Source organism: Chironomus tepperi, unplaced genomic scaffold, assembly GCF_022539635.2.
Source record: "Chironomus tepperi strain 1889 unplaced genomic scaffold, CSIRO-AGI_Ctep_v1 contig_85, whole genome shotgun sequence".
In the NCBI taxonomy this organism is placed as follows: Eukaryota; Metazoa; Arthropoda; class Insecta; order Diptera; family Chironomidae; genus Chironomus; species Chironomus tepperi.
This window is the reverse complement of record NW_027226207.1, coordinates 2,569,186-2,591,376: the sequence shown is the minus strand read 5'-3', so window position 1 is coordinate 2,591,376 and position 22,191 is coordinate 2,569,186. Positions and strand designations below refer to the sequence as shown.

Sequence of the window (22,191 nt, the reverse complement as noted above, 5' to 3'; positions counted from 1 at the left end):
CTGAATGAAGAAATTTCGCTGCGGAATTCCAAAAATAAATGTTTAAGTTTAAAAAGGTGTGAATTTTACATTGAATTGTTGCCTTGAGACTTTTTCTTTGTTGACTTGTAGAGTTGCGAGACTAAATATGTCAACTTAACCTTTTTCTAGACTCAACCATTTTCATAGAAAACTCAGGTGGCAATACTTATAGTTCAATGAGTTAAAGTTGTGAAAATTGATATGTATCAATTGAACGAGGGCTGATATAGATGGCTCAAACATTTTAGTATGGCATTAAAGTGTCGTTTTGAAAAGCAATGACACGAGATTATTCAATCAAGACTTATTGAATATTCAAGGACGTTGTCAGTCATAATTTGAGATTTTCGAGCTATTTTTAACAGAAACTCCATCATAAAACTGTGCGTCTAGTGGGTTTGATCCTGAAAGCCTTCTTTGAACTTACTCTTAATTACTCGAATAGTTAAAATCAGTAAAAAGCTAGTGTGACTTTGACCTGGTGCCGGATTTGGCTTAAATCTGGACCCAAATTCATTATTCCAGAATCACGCCGGTTTCTCGATACACCCATCCTTGTTTGATACACTCAAATATACCTTAAGATTAGATGTAAGTGTATACCTTAAATAGGGTAGATGTATATCGAGAAATCGACTGCTGGAGCCGGAACTTCAATCGATTAATCAATGGAGTTAGACACTTAATCTTCATGAGCAATTGAATGACCCCAAAAGATAAATTTCATAAATATCCAGTCATAAACTAGTTAAAACATAGTTTTGTCCACTCGGTGGATTGATCAGCTCAGGGCATGTTCTTTACCTTCTACGGAAATATGTATCTATGTCTTTAATTGTCCAACTTAAACATCAGCTTTTAAAATTCTTTCAATTCTTCAGTTTTCAGCTCACAACTTTTTTCCCACCCTTATCAATTTTTTTGCTATAAACTTTTTTCCCACAACAATTTTGTTCTATCCAATCTAGCAATAACTTTCAATACAATCCGTTTTATCAGTAATAAAACTTTCGCTTAACATCGAAACTATAAAAAAAATTTCTTCTTTCATCAAATAAAAAAGTTAAATAAAAGAACAAACTAATCTATTCATCTCATTACAAATTTTTTTTGCACAAGCAGCTGACGATCTATTATTATTTACGATTTTTATTTTTAATTTCATTTTATTTCCCTCTCACTTACTTCTTTTTACTGTTAATTAACCCTCATAGAAACAATCAACACCGACCAGAGCGAGTGAAAAAAAAAGCACAACAAACTTTCTTTCCCATTCTATCATGTTTCATTTACAGCAAACATTCTTTTTGCTTGATTTTCATTCATTGATAAGTGTAGGGAATGAAGAAGAAGAAAAAAATACACAAAAATGTAACAGAAAGTTTCGCTTTAGTTTTACAAGAAATTTTCTTTTGCTTGGTTTTTTCTTTGTGTTTTTTTAACTTCTTTTCACCGCCCCAAGACCGATTTCAGTTCACACGACAAAAATATCTGGATGGAATTTCAAGCTCATTTTTTTGTGTGTTGTTTCGTTTGGTTTGTCGTATAAATTATACGACTGCTTGTAGTCTCATGTATAGTTTTTATTGTTTTTGTCGACTTTTGGGTGGTTGAAGACATATTTTGGGGATTTGTTCGTGTAATCTAATGGCTAGGTTAAGTCTTATGAGCTTGACCATATTTAGTGTGTCCAGCAGATGAGGAAAAAGAGGTTTGAAACCAAATGGTATGAATAGTCTTAACAGAGAGCTTGCTATGCCCGTGAGAGCATGCTACCCTTGCCTTTTAGGGTTAGTTGGTCCACAGATCGATTTTATGAATTTTGAATCAGTCATTTGTACATGAACAGGTCTTTAATTTCTGTCTCTACCTTAGAAAGTTGTAGAACAACTCCATACAATGATTAACTATCCACATTTTCGAAAAACAACCCAAAAAAGAAAAATCACAGTTCCACACGATGGCCAGCACAACAAACAAGAGTGAAAGGTAGATATGGTTAAGTTCATGAGTAGATGAGGGGGGTCATAATGAGGGAATGAAATAGAGATTCCGAAGCTAGTGTGAAAGGAATAAAAGAAAAGAAATATCAGGGCCAGTTAACGGTTCAATGAACATTGCGTGATTTGTGCTGAACGGTCGTTACAGGGATGGAGGTGATTTTTTATTTTATTTCATTCTTATCGCTTCACTGCCAAATTTCTCCTCATGTTACGACTTGCTTTTTACAGTTTTTCGTTATAATACCATGATTACAAATATTTTTAATGTCATTTACGTCCTGTTTTGTTTACTTTTTTATTTTCTATGATAAACTCACCGAGTATTTCAACAGTATGAACTTGATCCTTGTTGACTTTATCAACTATTTGACATACATAGTCGCCTGTAAATAAATATGGTAATTTTTATATTTTCGAGGTCAATTTTTTTGATGGGGGACTGCTTTTCATGTCTTACCTGCATCTTGCGGCTCGAGCTCAGATATTTCTAAATTATAGCCATTCACTAAATTTATTCGATCATCTTGTGTCACCTTCATGTCTTTTGCTGATAATACATTTACACCTCGTCGCCAAAGAAGAACGAGTGATCCTGTGGAGGAAATGGTAGTGCATTAGATACAGTTTGTGGAATTTAAGTTAAGAATTAGCATGAGATATTATAGGAATCAGTTAAAATTGCAATCAAATTAGAACAATCCTTAAAGTCAGGATAAAAGTCCTTAATACACATCCACATCTACAATAAAATCCTTTATGATTCAAACTACATAATAAAAGCTATTAAATCCACACTCAAAGCTGTTAGTCCCAATTAACCCCACAGATTAAAAAATAGCCCCAGAGCTATAACAAAATAAGAATAAAAAAAACTATTCTCATGACAGCAATAAATATTAATTTTACAGCCCTAAATCACAACTATCGCTGAAGAAATTAAAATAAATCACGACTTTAATGAGATAGCCATAAAAATGTTTTTTACTCTCTACAGCTTTTTTTTTTATTTCGTATCCATTTCAAATTCTCGACCCCATCCCTTCTTGAAAGACAATTTTGGAACAATTATCACAATCATGTCCCATGTGACTGCTTTTTTTGCTCTGTTTTGGATATTCGGATGCTCTTGTGGTGATTTTGGGAGAGAATTATAATGTTGAGGACTGTAAAATTTAGTTTTTTAGAGCTAATAGCCAACAGTTGACAAACTAAGGATTGGATAAGGATAAAACATACAAATTTTAAGTTTTTGATTTAATTTTATTAAATTTTTAAATAAAGTTCAACACAATAATTAAAGGCAGCACCAGAGTCTTTTGTAGAAACCTAGGCTCCACATCGGAGCATGATTCCAGTAGGTAAGAAAGTATTACAATAACGATACACAAATTCAAAAGCCATACAAGGTCTTTGAATATATCCAACATATCCCGCAATTAAATGATCTCTTAAGTTGATCTGGATTTCGTCCAACATTGTTCTTCCACGTTTGGCTTTACGACAGCACCAATCGATATTCGTATTGTTCTCCAAATTGATACTCTTTAGCTTATTGAGATTATCAAAAACATCTTTAGGTAAATATGTTATTTGATTCTTGTAAAATGAGAGTGTCTCAAGATTCGGAGCATGATCAAAGACATCTGAATTGAATGATTCGATTAAATTTCCATTTAGCTTCAATGTTTGAAGACCTTCACATCCAACCAAATCCTCTTTTGCTAATGTTTTCAATCCACATTTAATTACTGAAATTTCCTTTAAATTTGGAAAGTATAGGTGCAAATTTCTTGGAAATTGATTAATTTGTTGAGCAGCAATTATGAATGTGTGGACATCAGCATTCGATTTGCCTTCTAGATGAGTTCCATTGATGCTGTAGATACGTGGTAAGAATTGATGAGCTTCGGTGATTCTACAAATATAAGTAGTTTCGTCGGTGGCCACGGATGTGAAGTTGAAGTATTCGCAGTTGAGAATCATTTTTGAATTTTGATGATTTTTGTACTTTTGAAATTGATATTATTTAAATTTTTAATAATTTTTTAAAAATTGCTTGATAATGTTTTTTCACAAATTTTAGATTTTTTGAAACTGTTGTCCAATTGGAAAGTTGTGTTTACTAAAAGTGAACAATGATTGATGACATAAGAGTAAAATTTGGACAATTTATACTCATGGTTCAGGTTGAATTAAGTAAAAGTTTTGCAATAAAATCTCAATTGTTGATAATTGTTTGCAAAACTTAACTTTGTTTACAAGAATCTCAACTAAACTGTGTTGGATGTTTTGCAAATTTAGGTAAATTTTGTTGCTTTCCGAATTTGACGATTTGAACAAGAAACAGTCCTTAATTTGTATCTAAATGGTCCAACTTTTATACTAGGTTCACCTTACGGAGTACAAATCATTTTCATGCATGGACTTTTATAGTTGCCACCTGAAGTTAGCTTTATCGCTGTCTACCGTTTCTTGTTTCCCTATACCAAGTGTCTCTATCAACAGCTTTGTTCCATAAGTTCCCAATTTCTCTAAATACCCTCAATATTGTCTATATAACAATTTCAAACCCCAAGACATTTTGTAATTCCCATTTTTCCCATCAAATTCCCCCCAAAATATCCTCAAGGACAGCAAAGAACAACTCTAAAGACACATTTTTTGTGAGAGATAAAATTTTATTATTTTCTCATTTTCATTTTTTCTATTTTTTGCTTATTTTTGCTGTTTTTATAATTTTAAATACGAGTTTAAATACTCTAGAGAATAATTTGCAGTTGATAATGTTTTATAATAACAAGAGTCTGTATACACACATATACTCATACACACAATAGACAAGAGGACACAGAGGGTAGGGAGCAACTTAAGGTTGAATAGATATAAAAAAATACATGAAAATCATAATACCAGAAATGACATTAAATTTTCCCCAAATGGGAAATATATTTTTTCACATACCCTGGGTTTTACGTACATAATTTTGTTATGCATAATATGTATGTGTTATAAAGCATAGCATGTAATGTCTATACGAATATCTCACTTTTAACATTTTTAGCAACGTTTTGAATTTGTAATGTCGGTCAATGGGTCATGTTGGATGGCTGAATTGATGATTTTTATGGGTCAGTTGGGGAAGTTATAGTAGGAAAATTGGGTGTAAAAGAGGTTTTAAAAACGGATTTCTTGTCTATTGTCTGATTATGATGAGGGTTGGGGATATAATGTACTTTATTTTGAACTAAATTTCTATGAAGTCAAGGATGAATTTTGAGAAAGGATAATTCTATTCTAGTATTTGTAACTGTGTTTTAATTTGTAACTCTGAGATCATTATAGGCTTAAAATAAATGCTCAAATTAATCATTTGGGGATTTATTGCGCTCGAATTTTTTGGAAGTGCCGTTTCAAGTGTTGTGGATTTTACAATATTTTAAGGGCGATTTTCATACAAAAGCTTCATTTTCTCACATCCGGCCACATTTTGGAAACACTTGCTGCCATCTAACGTCTCAATATTCACAGACGTTCAAAAGCAACCAGTAAGATGAACACTCCACAAAATTTTCGTAATTTTCCATCCATAAAAATCAATATCCCCCAGCTGTACCTTTCCATACATTTTAATTTCATCGACATTAAGTGACAAAAGAAGAAAAGCTCAATTTATTACCATAACCAAAAGCAACTACAACAGCACCAGCAGTAGCAGCAGCAAAAAAAAAAATCGAGGTTATCATGTAAGGTAAACATCACATGAGTCAATAAGAACGAAATAACCGAGAGAATTCATGACTGAATGAGACAGTCGTAAAGCTTATCAATATATCTTCATTTTCAAGATGCTACCAGCTGCCGTTGTTATGTTCTCGTCTCTTCCAATTTTCGGCTTTTTTTTTATTTTCTTTTCTTGATCACGTCAATCTTAATGTCAATTAAGTTATTACTAATACATTCCATTTCCATTTATATCTCATGCTATATAATATGAAAAAACAGCAAACACACATGTGTGTGAGTGTGGCTTGCGTGTACTTACCTAAATTTTCTACTTCGCAAGGCAACGTTAAAGTTTCTCCTACAACTGCTCTATATGTGTGTCCTTGTGTGATAAATCTGGCTTGTGATGTTGATGATGTCGTTGCTAGTGATTTATTACCTACGAAAAATATATAAAAGACATAGATGAAAAGTTAGTAGAAATAAGAATGAAGGAAAAAAAAAATAGCACAGGAAATTTAAATCTCATTTTCATCGATAAATTGTCCACAAAATAGATGAGAACAGTTTTATGTATTATGGATGTGAGTTTGTGCGTTTAAGGGAAATGAAAAAAAAAAAATAAATTTTTTTGGTTTGCCTTTATGGTTTTGATGAATTTTTCTGATAGAGAATATATGGGGTGATATATCGCTTTGGTTTTAATTTATCGGGCTTACTAAATTGATTAGTTTGAATAGTTTTGACCCTATATGGTCAATGTTGGAGGTATTAACCTTTTTAAAGTTTTTTGAACACGGATAAAGCAGCCCAAGTTGCAGTGAAAATCTTGTTTTAACCAAAGAAGAACATTTAGGTGTCGAGGTCAAATAATGATAAATTTAGAATTAATCCCGGGAACCCCCGAGAAAATCCTTTGTTAAATGAACTAAATTCCAAAATTTTTTGACTGATGCTGTAAGAATTTGTCGGATTTTCTAAAAAATCGTGCATATTTAGTCAAGAATTTAAGGATTTTTGAGACTTCTTGAATTGAGTCTAAGCATTATACAGAGATTAATGCCTAGGCTTTAGATTTGACTTTATTTCATGCAGGTTTCTTCATGACAGACAAGAGACTGCTTTTAGGTAACGTGGGTGGACTATCAAGACCATGAAAGCATGCTCTTTGTTTGTTAGGGTAATAATAACAATACGACCATAGTTCAAACAACTCTTAACCTTATTTACTCCAAAAACATGACTTTACCGCTATTTTATCCAAAAATGCGCTCTATTGACCCACATCTGATTCAACAAATCAACCACAAATCCTTCGTACCACTATAAATATGTATTTCTCTTTTTTTTAAAAATGATAATAATAATGGAACCACAACAGAAAGGAGATAAATTTATATAATATTATGTGATACACATAAATGATAAGGGAATTGACCATTGAGACCGATGTCGAATGTTAAATAAGGGAGAGAAGGCATGCACAAAAGAAGATTTATTTTCATAGTTTTTGAACAGTAAAAAAGTAAAATCTTCGGTATTTGAGAATTTGAATGGAAAAAAGTTCCTCAAAGTTGTTATCAAGTTGTCTCATTTTCAAATAAAACTTAGTAACAATGTTGAAGGGCCGGAAATTTTTGGGGATGTATCCGAGCCAGAAATAGAGAAAAAACTTATTGAACTTAATTTTCCGGTGATAATTTTCAAAGACTTTTCTACCTCCTCATAAATTTACGCCTTAATTTTGAAGAAAGTTCAACGAATTGTGGATTTTATTCCAAGAAATAAAAGCTTTTAATTGGGAGACATTTTTGTGATAGGAAATAGGAAATTCTTTATGAAAATTTGAATCTGGAAAATTAATTAAAAAGTTTTTTTCGAAAAAGTTTAATTTAATTTGATTTAATTATTGAGTTAAAAAGTTATTCAATGACTCTGTTTCTACTCAATATGACTGTGAAGTTACTTTAAATAGCTTCAGGATGTTTTTCGAGATCATTTGAGAAATTTTATTTAAAAAGTTGATTCTGTAGCTTCAGAGATGGGAGATGATTTGAATTTTAGTTGATTTTGAGTCAATTTTGTGATGTTTTTAAGGACTAGATGTATTATGTTGATTTACACTGAGCTATGCAGCAGTAGAGAGCAGGAATAGTGACTTTTTTTGTTCTCAACACTTAATACTCTAGTTATTCTATAGTGTTTATGAATTATACACAAAGCTAGTGATAGAAGACCGATCAAGTATCAATCGCTGATGCAGAGTCGTTAAAAAGCTTGCATCGCTGCCATTTAACAAATTTGAATAGAATTCTATGCCGTTGTATGTTGTCTGTGTAATTTTTTCTCAAAAAAGCTCTAAATTTAGTTTAATACCAACTAGAATTTCATACAAAATCAAAATCAGCTTAAGTAGACAAAATCACAGTCAAATACCAACTATGAAAATTTTTTACAGCAGCATAACTCCCCCAAAATTTGTTTAAACAAATGTTATACCTCAGACTGCAGATTGCTTTAAGTAATAAAAATTATTACATCTCAACAACTTCATATGAATACGCTTTAATTCCTACAAACTTTACGACACGTAAATAGGTTTATGACTCAATTGTTCCATTCAGAAACATGTCTATCCTACAAAAACTTTAATGTTTAAGATGAGAATCTCTCTTAAATTACCATAAAAATAAACAGATCTACTCCACTTTAATATATATTTTTATAAACTCCCTCACAAAACAATTCCCATCAAAAAATTATTCCAAAATAAAGTTATTTCGTCAAAAAATACAAGTAAAAATTACTTTATGTGATAGAAGAAATCCAAATTTATATCAGAACAATAAATTCAACTCAACATTAATGATCATAAAGTCTTTAAATCAAATTTTTCCATTCAAATAGAATCATCATAATAATTTCACATCAAAAACGAATTTTTTTCGTCTTGAGGGAGAAACAAAGTAATTTCCATCCTTTTTTCGTGCATATACACATGTTGTTGTTGTGCTGAGGAGAAGAAAAAAAGGAAGTAAATTTTCATTTTTATGTGACGAGCATTAAAATTTATACTTTTTTTTCCTATACTATAATAAAGCGTCGCATAAAAATTCCTTCTGATGATAACTCATAAAAATCACATGAATTGTTCTAAGATGTATTGTCAATCCACGCTTCATGTGCTTTTTGTCACACTTTTTTGTATGAATGTCGTAAAAAAATAAATTTATAGTAAATCTAGGTTGATGGAATATTTTAGAGAAAATTTGGATTTAATTGGACTTTAAGGGGGATATGGGGTGCTTAGTCGATTTGGTTTAGTCAATTTTGGAATGGAAATTAATAACTCGACATAAGGTCATTGAACTTCGAATTTCTGAAGCCTATTCATACACCTACTTCTGACAAAGATATAAACATCCACAAACCCTTGTCTCTTCACTAAGGTATAACCTAAGGCATGCCTTTAGTGTAAGGATAGTATCGAAAAAACAGAACAAGAAGTCTACTTGAATTTTGTATGAACACGAGTCGACTTTTCGGACAAAATCCAAGACGACTTCTTTATTATCATTTAAAGAGTATTTACATAACAGTATAGACAGAAGAAAAGACCAGATGTTATCACCTAGATACCAAATTGATTTCTCCTCGAAGAATATTACTGAATAATCCATCATAAATTCGCAGGAAGTCCTCATGTCATCATTTCCACATCACAAATTATCATGCAAAAAAATATTTTCAAGGAAATCCGTAAGATATTCAACAGCATTCCAAAACAAGTTATTTTTACCCTCGAGGAAATCAACATCTAGACAAATTGAGGAAATAGCATTATTTTTTGATGAAAATTCCTCATAAAATTGCGAAACAATGAACCTTCTCTCATATTGAGTTTATTGTATATTTTTTCACATATGCGAGCGTGTGACAAGCAGCTTATCATCAGTCATCCACTAGCAGAGATGAAATAAAATTTTTGCTCACTCGCTGCTAAAAAAGTTTTTCGTTGTAAAAATAGAAACAAGAAAATTTCTTCCTGTTTTTCTCCTTTTATTTTCAGATTAAATTGTTCCATACACACGAGGAATTTTTTTAATATTTATTTACCCCACATCAGTAAAATAATATTTTTCGAGGGAGTATAAAAAATGTAGAGTAGTAGGAGGTAGCGACAGAATGAATTTTATACGCACGTTTATAGAGTGAAAGTGCATGAAAAATATTTATATAGCTATTATGTTGAAACCCATCATTATGTTGACAGTTTTTCCTCGAAAAAAAATACGAAAACATGCCTCGAAGAGGCGAGTAGGAAAAAAATGAAAGATTGTTAAATGCAAACATCCAGATCGGTTTTTCGGTCCCCTTCACAGTGAATATATATGAGTTTAGATGATTGGTGTGAGCAGGGGTTGAGTATGTACATTGACAAATGAAGCTATTTTACAGCAAATATTTAATTGAGTTGAAGAATTTACGGTTCGAATTCTTTCGAAATATTCTGCGTCAAATTGAATATTTTTTGTGAATATTCTGCGTCAAATTGAATTTTTTTGCAATTTTCTACTCAAATATGCAAATTTTTTAAATTTCATTCACAAATATTCCATTCATACAATGTACTCAACTCCTGCACCATCCCCCCTCAATTGATTCATGCCTTTCTCTTCCTCAAGTGGATTTGAAATTAAATTGAAATTTCCACCTCAGGATATGAATTCATACCGATATTGCTTATTATGCAACACAATTTCCTCAACAAGAATCAATGTTAGGACTAAAAACAAACAAATAACAACAACATGACCGAGAAATCCATTACGAGTTGATGAAGCATGCCTTTAGGGGGTCAAAAAATATTTCCTAGCAAAAGTATGTAAAAAAGGTCATAGACCGCTTTTATATTCTATTATTAATGTTCTATACATATTTTTTTCATTGTTGCTGTACTCTCAATTACATCAAAATTGAAGGCACGAATTTTATGACAACAATGTTCAACAATAGGGAAATTAAGAAGAAAAAGTAGAACTTTAATTTACTTATTGTGATTTTTTGGAACATTTTCACTGCCGTGTTGACGTAAAATACACAATATTGAATGGATGTGAAAATCAATACGTAATAAACAGCTGAAAAAGAGGGGTTGGGGTGATGGGAATGATTATTTGAATTGGCAGCTATTGGGAATAGGAAATGGATTTTTGTGGAGAGTTAGAGGCTATTTATGGAATGCTGTATATTCAAATTTGAAAGTTGTGTATTGTTAAAATGTTTTCAGGGATTGTTAGGGGTTGTCTAACATTTTAGGGTTGTGAAGCTGTATTTTTGTATTTTCAGATCTGCATAGATTCACAATTGAGCTAATGGACCATATGATTCAATTCATGACCTTCTGAGCATCGATTCTGCAGTAACTAAGTCAGTATAACTCACAAAAATACACCAGGTTACTAAGCACAACCCACAATCCAACAAATTTAGTAGCTTAACTTCTTCTTATTCTTTAAATGCACATATGATTGACATAATAACCTTTAAACATTCCAACGTAAATTACGTACCCACGCCTAACACAAAATTACTTTTCAATCAAGTCTCTTTTTTTCAACCCAATCGTCGATTTCGCTTGCCGTCAATCTAACAATCTTCTTCGTACTTAATGATCCCATTCATTTTCATTTCATTCAAGTAGTAAACCGTAAATTCATTGTGCTATTACTTTTAATAAATAAATAATTAAGGTTTGTTTTTTTAATCGTTGTTCAGTTTAGTTGGCAAAAGAACAAACATAAACAAGTGAAAGTCATTTATTGCCCACTCGAAATTTATTTGTTTAGTGATTTTTTTTACAACAATAATAATTATGATGATTACGTCTATTTGAATGGGTAACATTAATGAATTATTTATGTGGGATTGGGCAGTGAATTGTATTATATTTATGGACAGAAAGGTTATTTCATGAAATTCCTTTGGACACCTTTTTGACAAAGAAATGGGACAGAAGATTTCTAAGATTTAAGGGTTGATGGCAATTCTGAATGAATGAAATAAATTGATTTCTTGTGTAATTTAAGGAAGGATCTACAACTCGACTATGCCTTCAAAATTAGCAGTAACCCCATCCCATCAGTCCACCTGAAACAACCTTGAATTTAATTTCTCATAAATTTATGCAACATCATCTCCTCCATCCACTCTTATCTAATCTATCATCTCATCATGATACACAAAAATCCCATTAATAGTTTGTCAATTAATATGATAATTACCTCATCTAACATGTTGTGTGAATTTCCATAATATTATAAACTTTTACTACTGACTGAGATTTATGAGTGCTTTTTCTGAGAAATTTCATTAAAGTCTTATCTTATGTTTGCTGATGGTTATGAAGGAGCAGTTGATGTGTGTAGTCATAAATATATAAACACCTACAAAACTATCAAAAACTTTATTTTATTCATCCTCTTATTATTTATTTTTTTTCATATTTATCATCCTTTGAACAGTTTATTGAGGATGAAAAATCGATGTTGTGACTGCAATTTGTCTGGTTGATGTATAGGTGAATTTTTATGATGTGTTCGATGTGGAATCGAATCTCGGTTTATTAATTGAATTCTGTTCGGCTTAAGCTAGATTATTTGTTTCAGTCAGTTCCAAATTGACCTCATTTGGACTTGAATTCGACTCAACTTCAAGTAGACTCAACCTTAAGTACACTAACAATGTTGGCTTCAGATTCTAGTCTATTTTTGTAACCTATCCTTAACCTTAGCTATCTTATTGAATCTAGCAAGACGGTTGACCCAAATATAAGCCTGCCAATTCAAATAAATGTCCCTGCAAAGTGCATCCTTTTTGCCAGGACACTCCATTATTATCAATTTAAAGACAGATTCTTGCAGATAATTGATAATAAATCTAACGCAATTTAGTTTTCATTCGGCAATAATTTTTCATTAATTTCAACTAAATCCCAAAAATTTGCGTCCATTATCCAATTAAAAACTTCTAATAAAAGCGCTCATAAATTTAAAATTTAGCTACTTTTGCCTTACCCACTCGAATAAAAGAGAGAAAAAACTTTATCTGTACATGCAGCAAACTATCTATTCCACTTTTTTTAAACTATAAATTTTATTGAGAGGAAATCGATTATAGTAAAACATCCTACAAAGCACTCAAAAACTATATGGAAACTTGAATATCTTTCCGTCATAAGAAAAACTTTGTGATTTTCGCTTTTAAAATTTATAGGAAAAGTTTGTTTTATGTCTGCATGTTTACGATATGGGATTATCATATGTTTGAGGCATCATAAAAAAAATTTTTATTTCAAAAAATTCTTTTTATTGCAAAATGGAAGAAAATTGTTCCTTATTGAATTAAATTTAGCTGTGCTAAAGAGGAGAGGAGAGAATATTGTCGTACTTTTATTATCATTATGAGGCACGCAAAGTTTTCTAGCATCAGTAAATTAATCAAGTGATGTCGCAGTCGAGGGGTACTAAAATGGGAAAGTTGTATAAGTACTTGGATTAGTTTAGGTTTATTTGCGTCTTTTTATCGCTTCCTGCTCTTTTTGTGGCATATTTCCCCTTTTTTGTAAGGACATTTTATGATCCCGACTCTAAATTTTTTAACTCTATCCGTTTTATGACTCCATTAAGTTCAGTTTTGTCATAATATGCTCTCATATCCATTTCTGGGAAGCACACACGTGCCAGCATAAAGTAAATATCGCACCCGGTGATGACATGCCTAATGGAATCTAAAATGGATTGTTAAAGTATGTTGGGAATAAGGAGCAGTCGATCAGACACCGAGCTAGGAAATTTAGGTCAGAATCACTCCAAAAAGTCATTAAAGAGAGTTTGAAGCTAGACTGATACCTTATATTTGTTCCAGTAAGCATGTAAGTATTTGTCATCATTGCGAATGAGCCCACATGATGCTATCGAATTCCCTTGATGTCTATGAATCCTCCGTAGCTTCATACCCAACCACACCCCTCAGGATTGCAGTATGTACAAAATATCAACATCCAAAACAACTGCATTAATTATCTTTTTTATTTATAATCCATCCACCTGTACACACAATCACGACTAAGCTATCGTCAATGTCAATTCGCATTTAATTAAAATCAATTTAGCTATTTATCAATTCACTATCTAAATATGAATCTAATTGAGCTTCATGTCTATTTACCTTTAATTTTAATTTTACAAATGAAATGCAGTTGAAGTGATTGGATGAATTAATTTACACATTTTATTTATGTGCGTGGTGACGATTGTAGATGCAAAATTGTGATAAGTCAGAGTATATAATGAGATTTAAATTGATATTGTGTAAGGTAAAAACGTAGAGTATGAGAAGGGTAATTATGTTGAATTGATACGTAAGATTATAAAGTTTGAAGACTCGTACATGTCTGCGGTTAAATTAACCGGATATATTTAGATTCTATTTACCCAACAAAACTTTATCACGTCCCTAAAAAGCATCTGCATCAAAATGCAATTCATTTCCCGAAAAATAAATTGAAAATTGCATCCATTTGATTGAATTTCCACTTCATTATTGATGTTAGCGTTGCTCGGTTGTTTGTACATTAAGCATATCTCATTAATAGTTGATATTCCACAGACACAAAAAAAAAAGTTTGCGCGTTGCTTCTCATTTATATTTTAGCAGCATCCCCATTATAATTATGAGGGTTATCTCATGAATATTTATTTCGAATGGTAAAGAGAGAAAAAACACAACAAAATTTGCATACCTTAATGACTTTATTTTGTAGACCTCTAATTTGAGTTGAAGTTGTTTGGAATTCTTCGGTAGTTTTGAGGATAGAGCAATTTCTTTTTAATTTTTGTGTGCTTTTTGCTTCAATTTTTAAGCTTTCTTAAAGGAGGCACCCCTAATCTAGTCAACCTAGTCTATCTCAGCAATATAGCCTAAAAACCCAAAAATTCATCTTCAATGTCAAATTCTCCCAAAATAAACATTCGAGGAAAAATCAATTTTCCCATATCCCCAGATAAATGCCAACAATTCCACACCATCGATACTCAAAAATGTGTTTAGCAATCAATATTATTATCATCATCATCAAAATGATCCGTACAATGCATGAAAAAGTAGAGTAGAGGGGAAACTTTTAAAACTAAATAAACATCAAAAAGGATGAACTCAATTCCACATTCATATCAAAATACTTCCTCGCATAGATCGCATATAACATGATGTATATAGAATAAATATACAACAAACGATATGTCAACATGCATCACGTTTCATCTGTCTTTTATTGAGTTCCTTCCGCTACATCACATATAGGCGAGAAGTGAGAAAAAGAAGCATGAAAGTAAGGAAATAAAGAAATTGAAGGAAAAGATGTGAAATAAGACGAAGATGGAAACAAATATCAAACATTATTCAGCATACAGCTTCTTTTATTTTTTTATTTGGTGATTCCAATGTCTCGGAATGTCTTGTGTGAAATTATATATGCATGAGTAAATGTGAGTGGGAGTCATAGACTCAAAGAAGAAAATTATTTTTATGTAAAAATCCAAGCTGAGTTCTAGGAATAAAAAATATTATTATGACGCGATTTACTGTGATGTCTGGATTTGAGGAAATGCTATGGAAATGTCATGACTAGGAACTAAGCTAAAAACATCTTCAAATAGGTCCTACACACGTCAACTTGCCTTAAGTATCTGAATCAAAGAATTTAAACCTCTTTATCGTTAATATTAACTAGAAGCCGGCCATAATAAAGGGACAGACTGGAACTGACCATGATATACTACCTCAAATGATAAAAAGTCATAAAAAAATTATTTATATTCATTTAGAGACACTGATCCTAAACAATTGACACAAAAAATCGATAATTTCCCACAAGCTCAACCACGACTCAACCAGATTCATCTCCAGAATCACTAAATCCAGCACACACTCAATCACACACCATGAAGACGGAAACTCGTGAAAGAAAAAAAGCAGAAAATGAGAAAAAGTTTATTTTTATTTCTTTTCTTCTTCATAAAATCCTTTCAATACTCTCTCTTTTTTTATTTCTCAAAAGTATGTACATATATATCTATGACTATGTGCATCAGAGTGTGAATATTGATGGAAATAAGTGTGTATGTTTATTCTGAATTATTCCCTGAAGCTCTATCGATTTCACTTCCTTACACATGAAATACGCTTATCTCAGTCATTGTTATTTTCATCCTTATCAGTCTCATTTATTTCTCTTGGCACAAAAATGAGATTTTTTTGCTTCTTCCTTCTGCTTCCGTTTTTAATTAATTTATTGAACTTGTTTGCTAGCAAAATTTTTTTCCCTTCTTCATTTCGTAGAAAAAATTAATTTTTTGTTTCTAGCTGTATTTTAGGAGCGACTGAAATAATTACCGCCAAACAGCTGCTGCTTATTTAATAGCTATCAATGCCACAAAATTTATAATGAAAATAAATATTTTTTGTGCCTCATTTCTTGGGTTGTTTGGCAGTCGCTTAAAAATATTTGGCGAAAAAGGGAGGATTTTTATCTGGGAATCGCTTTAAAATTTTATTGCGGGTTGTGGAAATTTTTTTGTGGTAATTAAAGGCATTTATCAGATTTTGAGCGGGAACTGATTGAATTTTTGAATGAATTATTTCGGAATTTAAAGCTACTTTAGACTCTGCATACTGAAATGCTTGGAAACAACTGATTTAGACAATAGATCCAGGAAGTTGCTGCTTTGAGGTAATGTCAAGTTCCAATCGAAAATTCAAATTTTGCATACACAAACAACTTAATGCAAAGCTTCACTCAAGGCTGTAGATTTTTAGCAAAAAAATATTTTTAGCATCTTCTTTCTACCTGCAACTTAATTGCTATTTATTTTTTCTTTATATCTTCATGTAGGTGGAAGGAGAAAGTGAGGCTCCGAACGATACAAATGAACAATTCTTCGTATTAACCTAAAAAGCTTCTTGGTAGAGCCTACTCTTAAAGCTAATGCTGACTCTTCTTATTTATGTCGCTCGGGGTTGAAATAATTTAACATTTTTATGCTTCGACCTTTTAAACTTCCTGCTTTGCATAATAGTACTCTACAAATTCTGAGCTTGTTTGGAAATTTTACTCATCATTTCTTGAGTTTATGAGGATGAACTTGAGGAAGCTTGGTAAAATAAATTGTATGACTTCGTAACAGTATATAAAGGATTTAAATATGAGCTTGTGGAGGCGTTTAAAGCTTGGTTGAGCGGGACAGTGCAATGAACCCCTTTTTCATGACGTAAATTGAATTAGTGTGAGTTGGATTAAAAAAGATAAAAAAAAGATTCTTTTGACGACACAAGCTTAAGAGACCTTAATGAGTCTCGACTTAAATTTTCCTAATTATTTAAAAATTATTTAAGACTTTAAATTCAAAATCTAGACTACACATATGTACATGTCCCATTGTTTACTTTACACGACAATAGTCACAAACAATTGAAATCTTAATCGTTACAACGTAAAAATTTAGTAGTAAACAACATCTTATCCATAAGTTTGCAAATTAATTAACAAACTAAGCAACAAATTACTAATAATGAATTAGTTAGAATTGTTCATGATTTTCATTTTTCATCACTTCCATTTCAATTCATTTGAATGATTTAATTTTGTGTATAGCAACAAAAGCTAATATAAAGCACAGAAACTTCTTAAAACAATAGAAATAAAGGCAGAAAGTTTGAAAATTAATTCTACAAAACAAGGCAGTAATTGAAAGAATAAAAGAAATATTTCAATAAGAACAATGCTCGAAATTTCATTTCCTCGTGGCACTCGGTAAATTTTTCGCATCAACAACGTTAATGACGACTTTTAAGTGGCTCAAATAATGTCTTGTTCATATCACCATAGCAATATCATGCAAATATGGGTGGCACTTGATTTTAAATACCAAGAAGAGCTCGTATTTGGCATTTTTGCGAGTGGGATGCTTTCTTTTTGAAGCCTGAAAGATTTTACAAGAAATATCTTCATGAAAAAAAAAATTTTCTCCTCGTGTTACAGTGCTGCAATGTGAATATCAAATATACAGCTGTTTAAAATTATATCATATTGTTGCTATTTATGTGAATGTCTTCGTCTACTCATTAAAAATGAAGGTAGGTATTAAATTTGATGAAATATTTGACATCTAAATGGAATTCTATGATTATTTTTAAAAGAATTTTGAATGCTTTTTATTTAATCATGTTGAAAATAGAATGTAAATTTGGATGGAAATATTGTGGAACGTGTGAGACTTCCTTTGAGAATGAGTTTATTTTTAAATGAGTTTTTATGCGTCGTTACTGAATTTTTGAAAGGATTTTAAGAAGAAACTGCAATGACACGAAGATGTAGCAACATATTGCAGAAGGTAGCTTGAGCTATACATCATATGCTATACATCACAGGAAAAGCGAAATTCATAATTAATCCCCATAATTCTACTCCAATTCTCTCCGATTAATAACTCAACTTCTCCATAAATTCTCAAGAACCTTGATAAAATTCATTAAAATTCCTAAGCATTCATGCCCCATAGAACACAATGTCATATCAAACACAGAAAAAATTAAAATTACGAAAAACAAGACCCGCGGAAAAAAGTCTCACTTGAGCTTTCTTATACACCACACAGCTTTTTAATTAAACATTCCCTGACATTTCACAAAAGAAAAAAACCACAAAACGTTTTAATTTTTCAAGGCACTTGAACGACGAGAAGTTTATTTAGGAAGCTCAGTAGAATTTTAATAATGTGGTAGACCGCATTTAAAAAATATTCGTAAATAACAGATGATGGAAGTAGATTCTTTGAAGTAGAATTAAATTGAAAAAGTTTTTAAATTCACTTAAAATCATGAAAATAATTGTTTACTCCAATTTTTGAAGGTGACATGGATGTGATGTGCTTGAATATGTGATGATGTATATAATTGAATTCGCGGGTTGATTGAATGTCATATTGAGTTAGGAGATGACTTCTTTGAAGTCATAATGTAAAGTGTTTTTGTATAAATTAATTTAATTAAGGTTAAGGCTGTGAGTTTAAAGCTCAAATTTGTTTTTGCGGGATTTTTGAAGTGAGACGGGGAATTCATCGTAAATGGAGACGTAGCCTTGAGGGTGTTTTGTATGGAAACATATGGGATTGCTGTTAACAGCACGACTTGAAGGCTTGTCAAATCAGTGTGACTAGAAGTTGCGTATTCTAGATTCTTAGTCGATTTTGGTCGATTTCACTGTTTTCGAGCCGACTCATGCCGACTTGCCAGAGCGACACAAACGAAGAAGTCTCTGCCATGGACTTTTAAGGATCTGCTAAACCTCTTTTATTAAAACCAAATTATTCGACCTAATTGATTTTGAATCAACTCTGAGTCTATGATGTAGTCTTCAATGTCAAATCCTAACTGATGGAAACCCTTGCTATATCACTAGTTAAGTATATACAAAAATCTGACAACCCTTTAAACTCTTGACTTTAACATATGCATACCTTAATTCTTTACACAAATACCAAAAATTATTCCATAAATATCAACACCCCAAAAGTTATCATAACACCCATAAAAGCTACCATTTACTTAAACTTTAATGAATGAAATTCACGGATGATTTTCGTAGCTAAAAAGCTCATCGAATTAAAAATTCATCGCTATTGTTCGACATTTCATTACATATTCATAACAAGCTGTAAACTTTTTTCTGATCATGATAATAAATAATCAAATATTAATCATGTAGTGAATGGAATTTCATCCTGTTTTTTAAAAAATTATTGAATTTATGTGGACGGATATCTGTTTGGACAGTGAAAAGGCACAGTTTATTCTCAAAAAAAAGCTCAACTCAAGGTACTCAACAAAAAAATGATGTTTACATTAAAATTACATAAAAGAGTCTCATGAAAGTGAGGAAGTGCCATAAATTATTCATAAAATAAATTCACGTCATGACTCACCTAATGATTTACTTCTGTTTGATATGGCGGCATGTGTAATGTGTGCGGTTAATCCATAAAGTAAAATAAACAGTACTGTATAAGCCTTCCGGCATATGCTTAATCTAATTAGTTTGTTTGAGCACATGATGATGCCTTTTTTTCCTCTTCTGAAGCTGCCTGTCTTCTTATCACTGTTTTTACACCAAAAAATTTATTTTTTGGAAATTTTTTTTAAATAATTTATTTTTTTGTTGCTGTCTTTTTAGTCACTAATACATCCACACACAGACATATAAAAATTATGCCCGAGCAAAAATGATAAAAATTTTGGTCTGTTGATGATGATTTATGAAATCATTCTCGTTGCATTGTCATATCATATACATAAAGTTGACACACGGAAAAAAATGACATTATTTTTGTTCATCATGCAGAAATTCTGGTCTCTCAGCTTTTTTTTTCTATACTGTGTGTGTATGTGTGTATATCTGTTCATCCACTCTCTTACTCTCCGTTTTTAATTAAATTTTTCTCATTTTTCACACATTTTATTCACTGCTTTTTATATTTTTTTATATCATCTACGCCACCATGTACATACAATTCAGATGTTGCAAAAAAAAAATCAACGCCTTCTCCGCCTATTCAGCTCCTCTCTCGCTCGCTTGTTTTATGATAACATGATCCTAAATCACATACACATAATTTTGATCCTAGAATAAATGAAAATTTAATATTATATTATTATTTTTTTTTTTTGTGATGTTATGTCTTCTTGCTATTCTGACTTTATTGTCTGTGCTGATGCCGCTGTTGTCTGCTATTTTTTTTTTTTTGCTGCATCATAAATTTTATCATGTTATTCTTTTGTGTGTGCGGTCAGATGAATCAGAAAAATGATTTTTTTTTTGGCTATATGCTCTTTTGTTCTTCATCCGATGATGTTTTTATGAATGATGAATTTTTTTTTATATTTATTTTTTTGGATAGAAAAACTAGAAAAAAATTTATGTTTAATTTTCTGTGATTTTGATACATAGGAATATGATACGTTCGATAATTAAGGAAATCATGTCATGTCATGCTATGCAGGATGGTTACTTCTTAAAGTATAGTCATTGAATCTAGTGAAATATTCAGTATTCATCTTAAATTAGCTATAATTTTTTCCTAGGGTATGACCTAGATATGTAGCTCATATCCCACTCTATGTCATACCTTATGTGATTGCTTCTTGTATGCTAAAAGATATACAAAGCAGTCATTTTCAGGAAAGACAATAAACTGGAAGCCAATGTCCTTTATTTTAGGGCTTGAATTTAATTTTCACGAGATCTTCAAATATCACACCCAGGCGGACAACTTGAATTAATGTCCAGTTATTAACTAGGCCTAAGGACGATTTATGACATTTATTACGGAACGGTCCGCAAAATTTGCCATTGGTCGAACTTAGGTCTAGTAATTAACTAGAAATCATGTCAATTTGTTTATTAAGAGCATGGAATTGCCTATGCCTCGCTTTAAACAAGCATAAACCAGAGCTCGAAGTCGAGTTGAATCGACTCAATTCGACATCAAGTGTATCGACTTCAAGCTCTGACATAAACCCTATAACATTAATTCCAACAAGGTAAATCCTTCAACTTTTCCCATAGAAAATGTCAAAATTAAAACAGATTCACTTAAAGAATCTTTCAATCTCAATAATGATGCCAATTTTAAGTCATCAAAACTTTCTCATCATCTATTCATCCAGCCATTAAATATCTCATTACATTCTGCTCTACTTATCAACTTGTTCCATTCCTTTACTCGATGATAGAATCCATCAAACTTAAAATTTTCTAAACATAAAATTTTGATTAATCCAATTTTAACCAAAAACTTTTTCCGCCATCAACATGATAAGACAAGAAGATTTTACGTGACACATAATTACTTATGTAAATCACATAACAAATAAATAAAATGACAAAGATGTTTTGCTCATTTGGCACTTAATACTTACAATTTAGTAGATGTAGATAAAGTTGTGGAAATTAATTTAACAAGACAACGTCTTACCAAACAAATGACATTAAGTGGAAGTGACATTGAGACACCGTCGAAAAAAAAGCTCAAAAATTTTTGGCACAAAAGAAGGAAAAACCTGTTAAACATTAATTCTAATGGCAAGTACTGAACAGACGGAAATTCTTCCACGTAATTTTTTATAATTTACACGAAACTTTTGGTTCCTTGAGCTTTTTGTGAACGAGGTGAAATTTTTTTAAATATTCAATGGGATTTTATTATGGCGCGTCTGAAAACTTTTAATGGTTAAAGCTTAAAAGGGGTTAGTTGTTATTGTTTGAATGAAGTTGGAGTGGAAATGACGATGGAAGTTATTTAATGATCAAGTTTGGCTATAATTTTGG

The 22,191-nt window shown here is 31.4% G+C and overlaps 1 protein-coding gene across 1 annotated transcript in view; it reads right to left on the bottom strand.

Annotated features, from left to right (window-relative positions):
- The window catches only part of klg (klingon), a 56,817-nt gene that overhangs the window by 19,208 nt on the left and 15,418 nt on the right, over positions 1–22,191 (bottom strand). The window contains exons 2-5 of the mRNA XM_070634410.1: positions 19,790–20,484; positions 6,067–6,186; positions 2,482–2,616; positions 2,342–2,407 (exon numbers count right to left, since the gene is read on the bottom strand). Of these exons, the coding sequence (XP_070490511.1) occupies positions 2,342–2,407; positions 2,482–2,616; positions 6,067–6,186; positions 19,790–19,916 (448 nt within the window). The 5' untranslated portion in view covers positions 19,917–20,484. The remainder of the gene's footprint in view (positions 1–2,341; positions 2,408–2,481; positions 2,617–6,066; positions 6,187–19,789; positions 20,485–22,191) is intronic.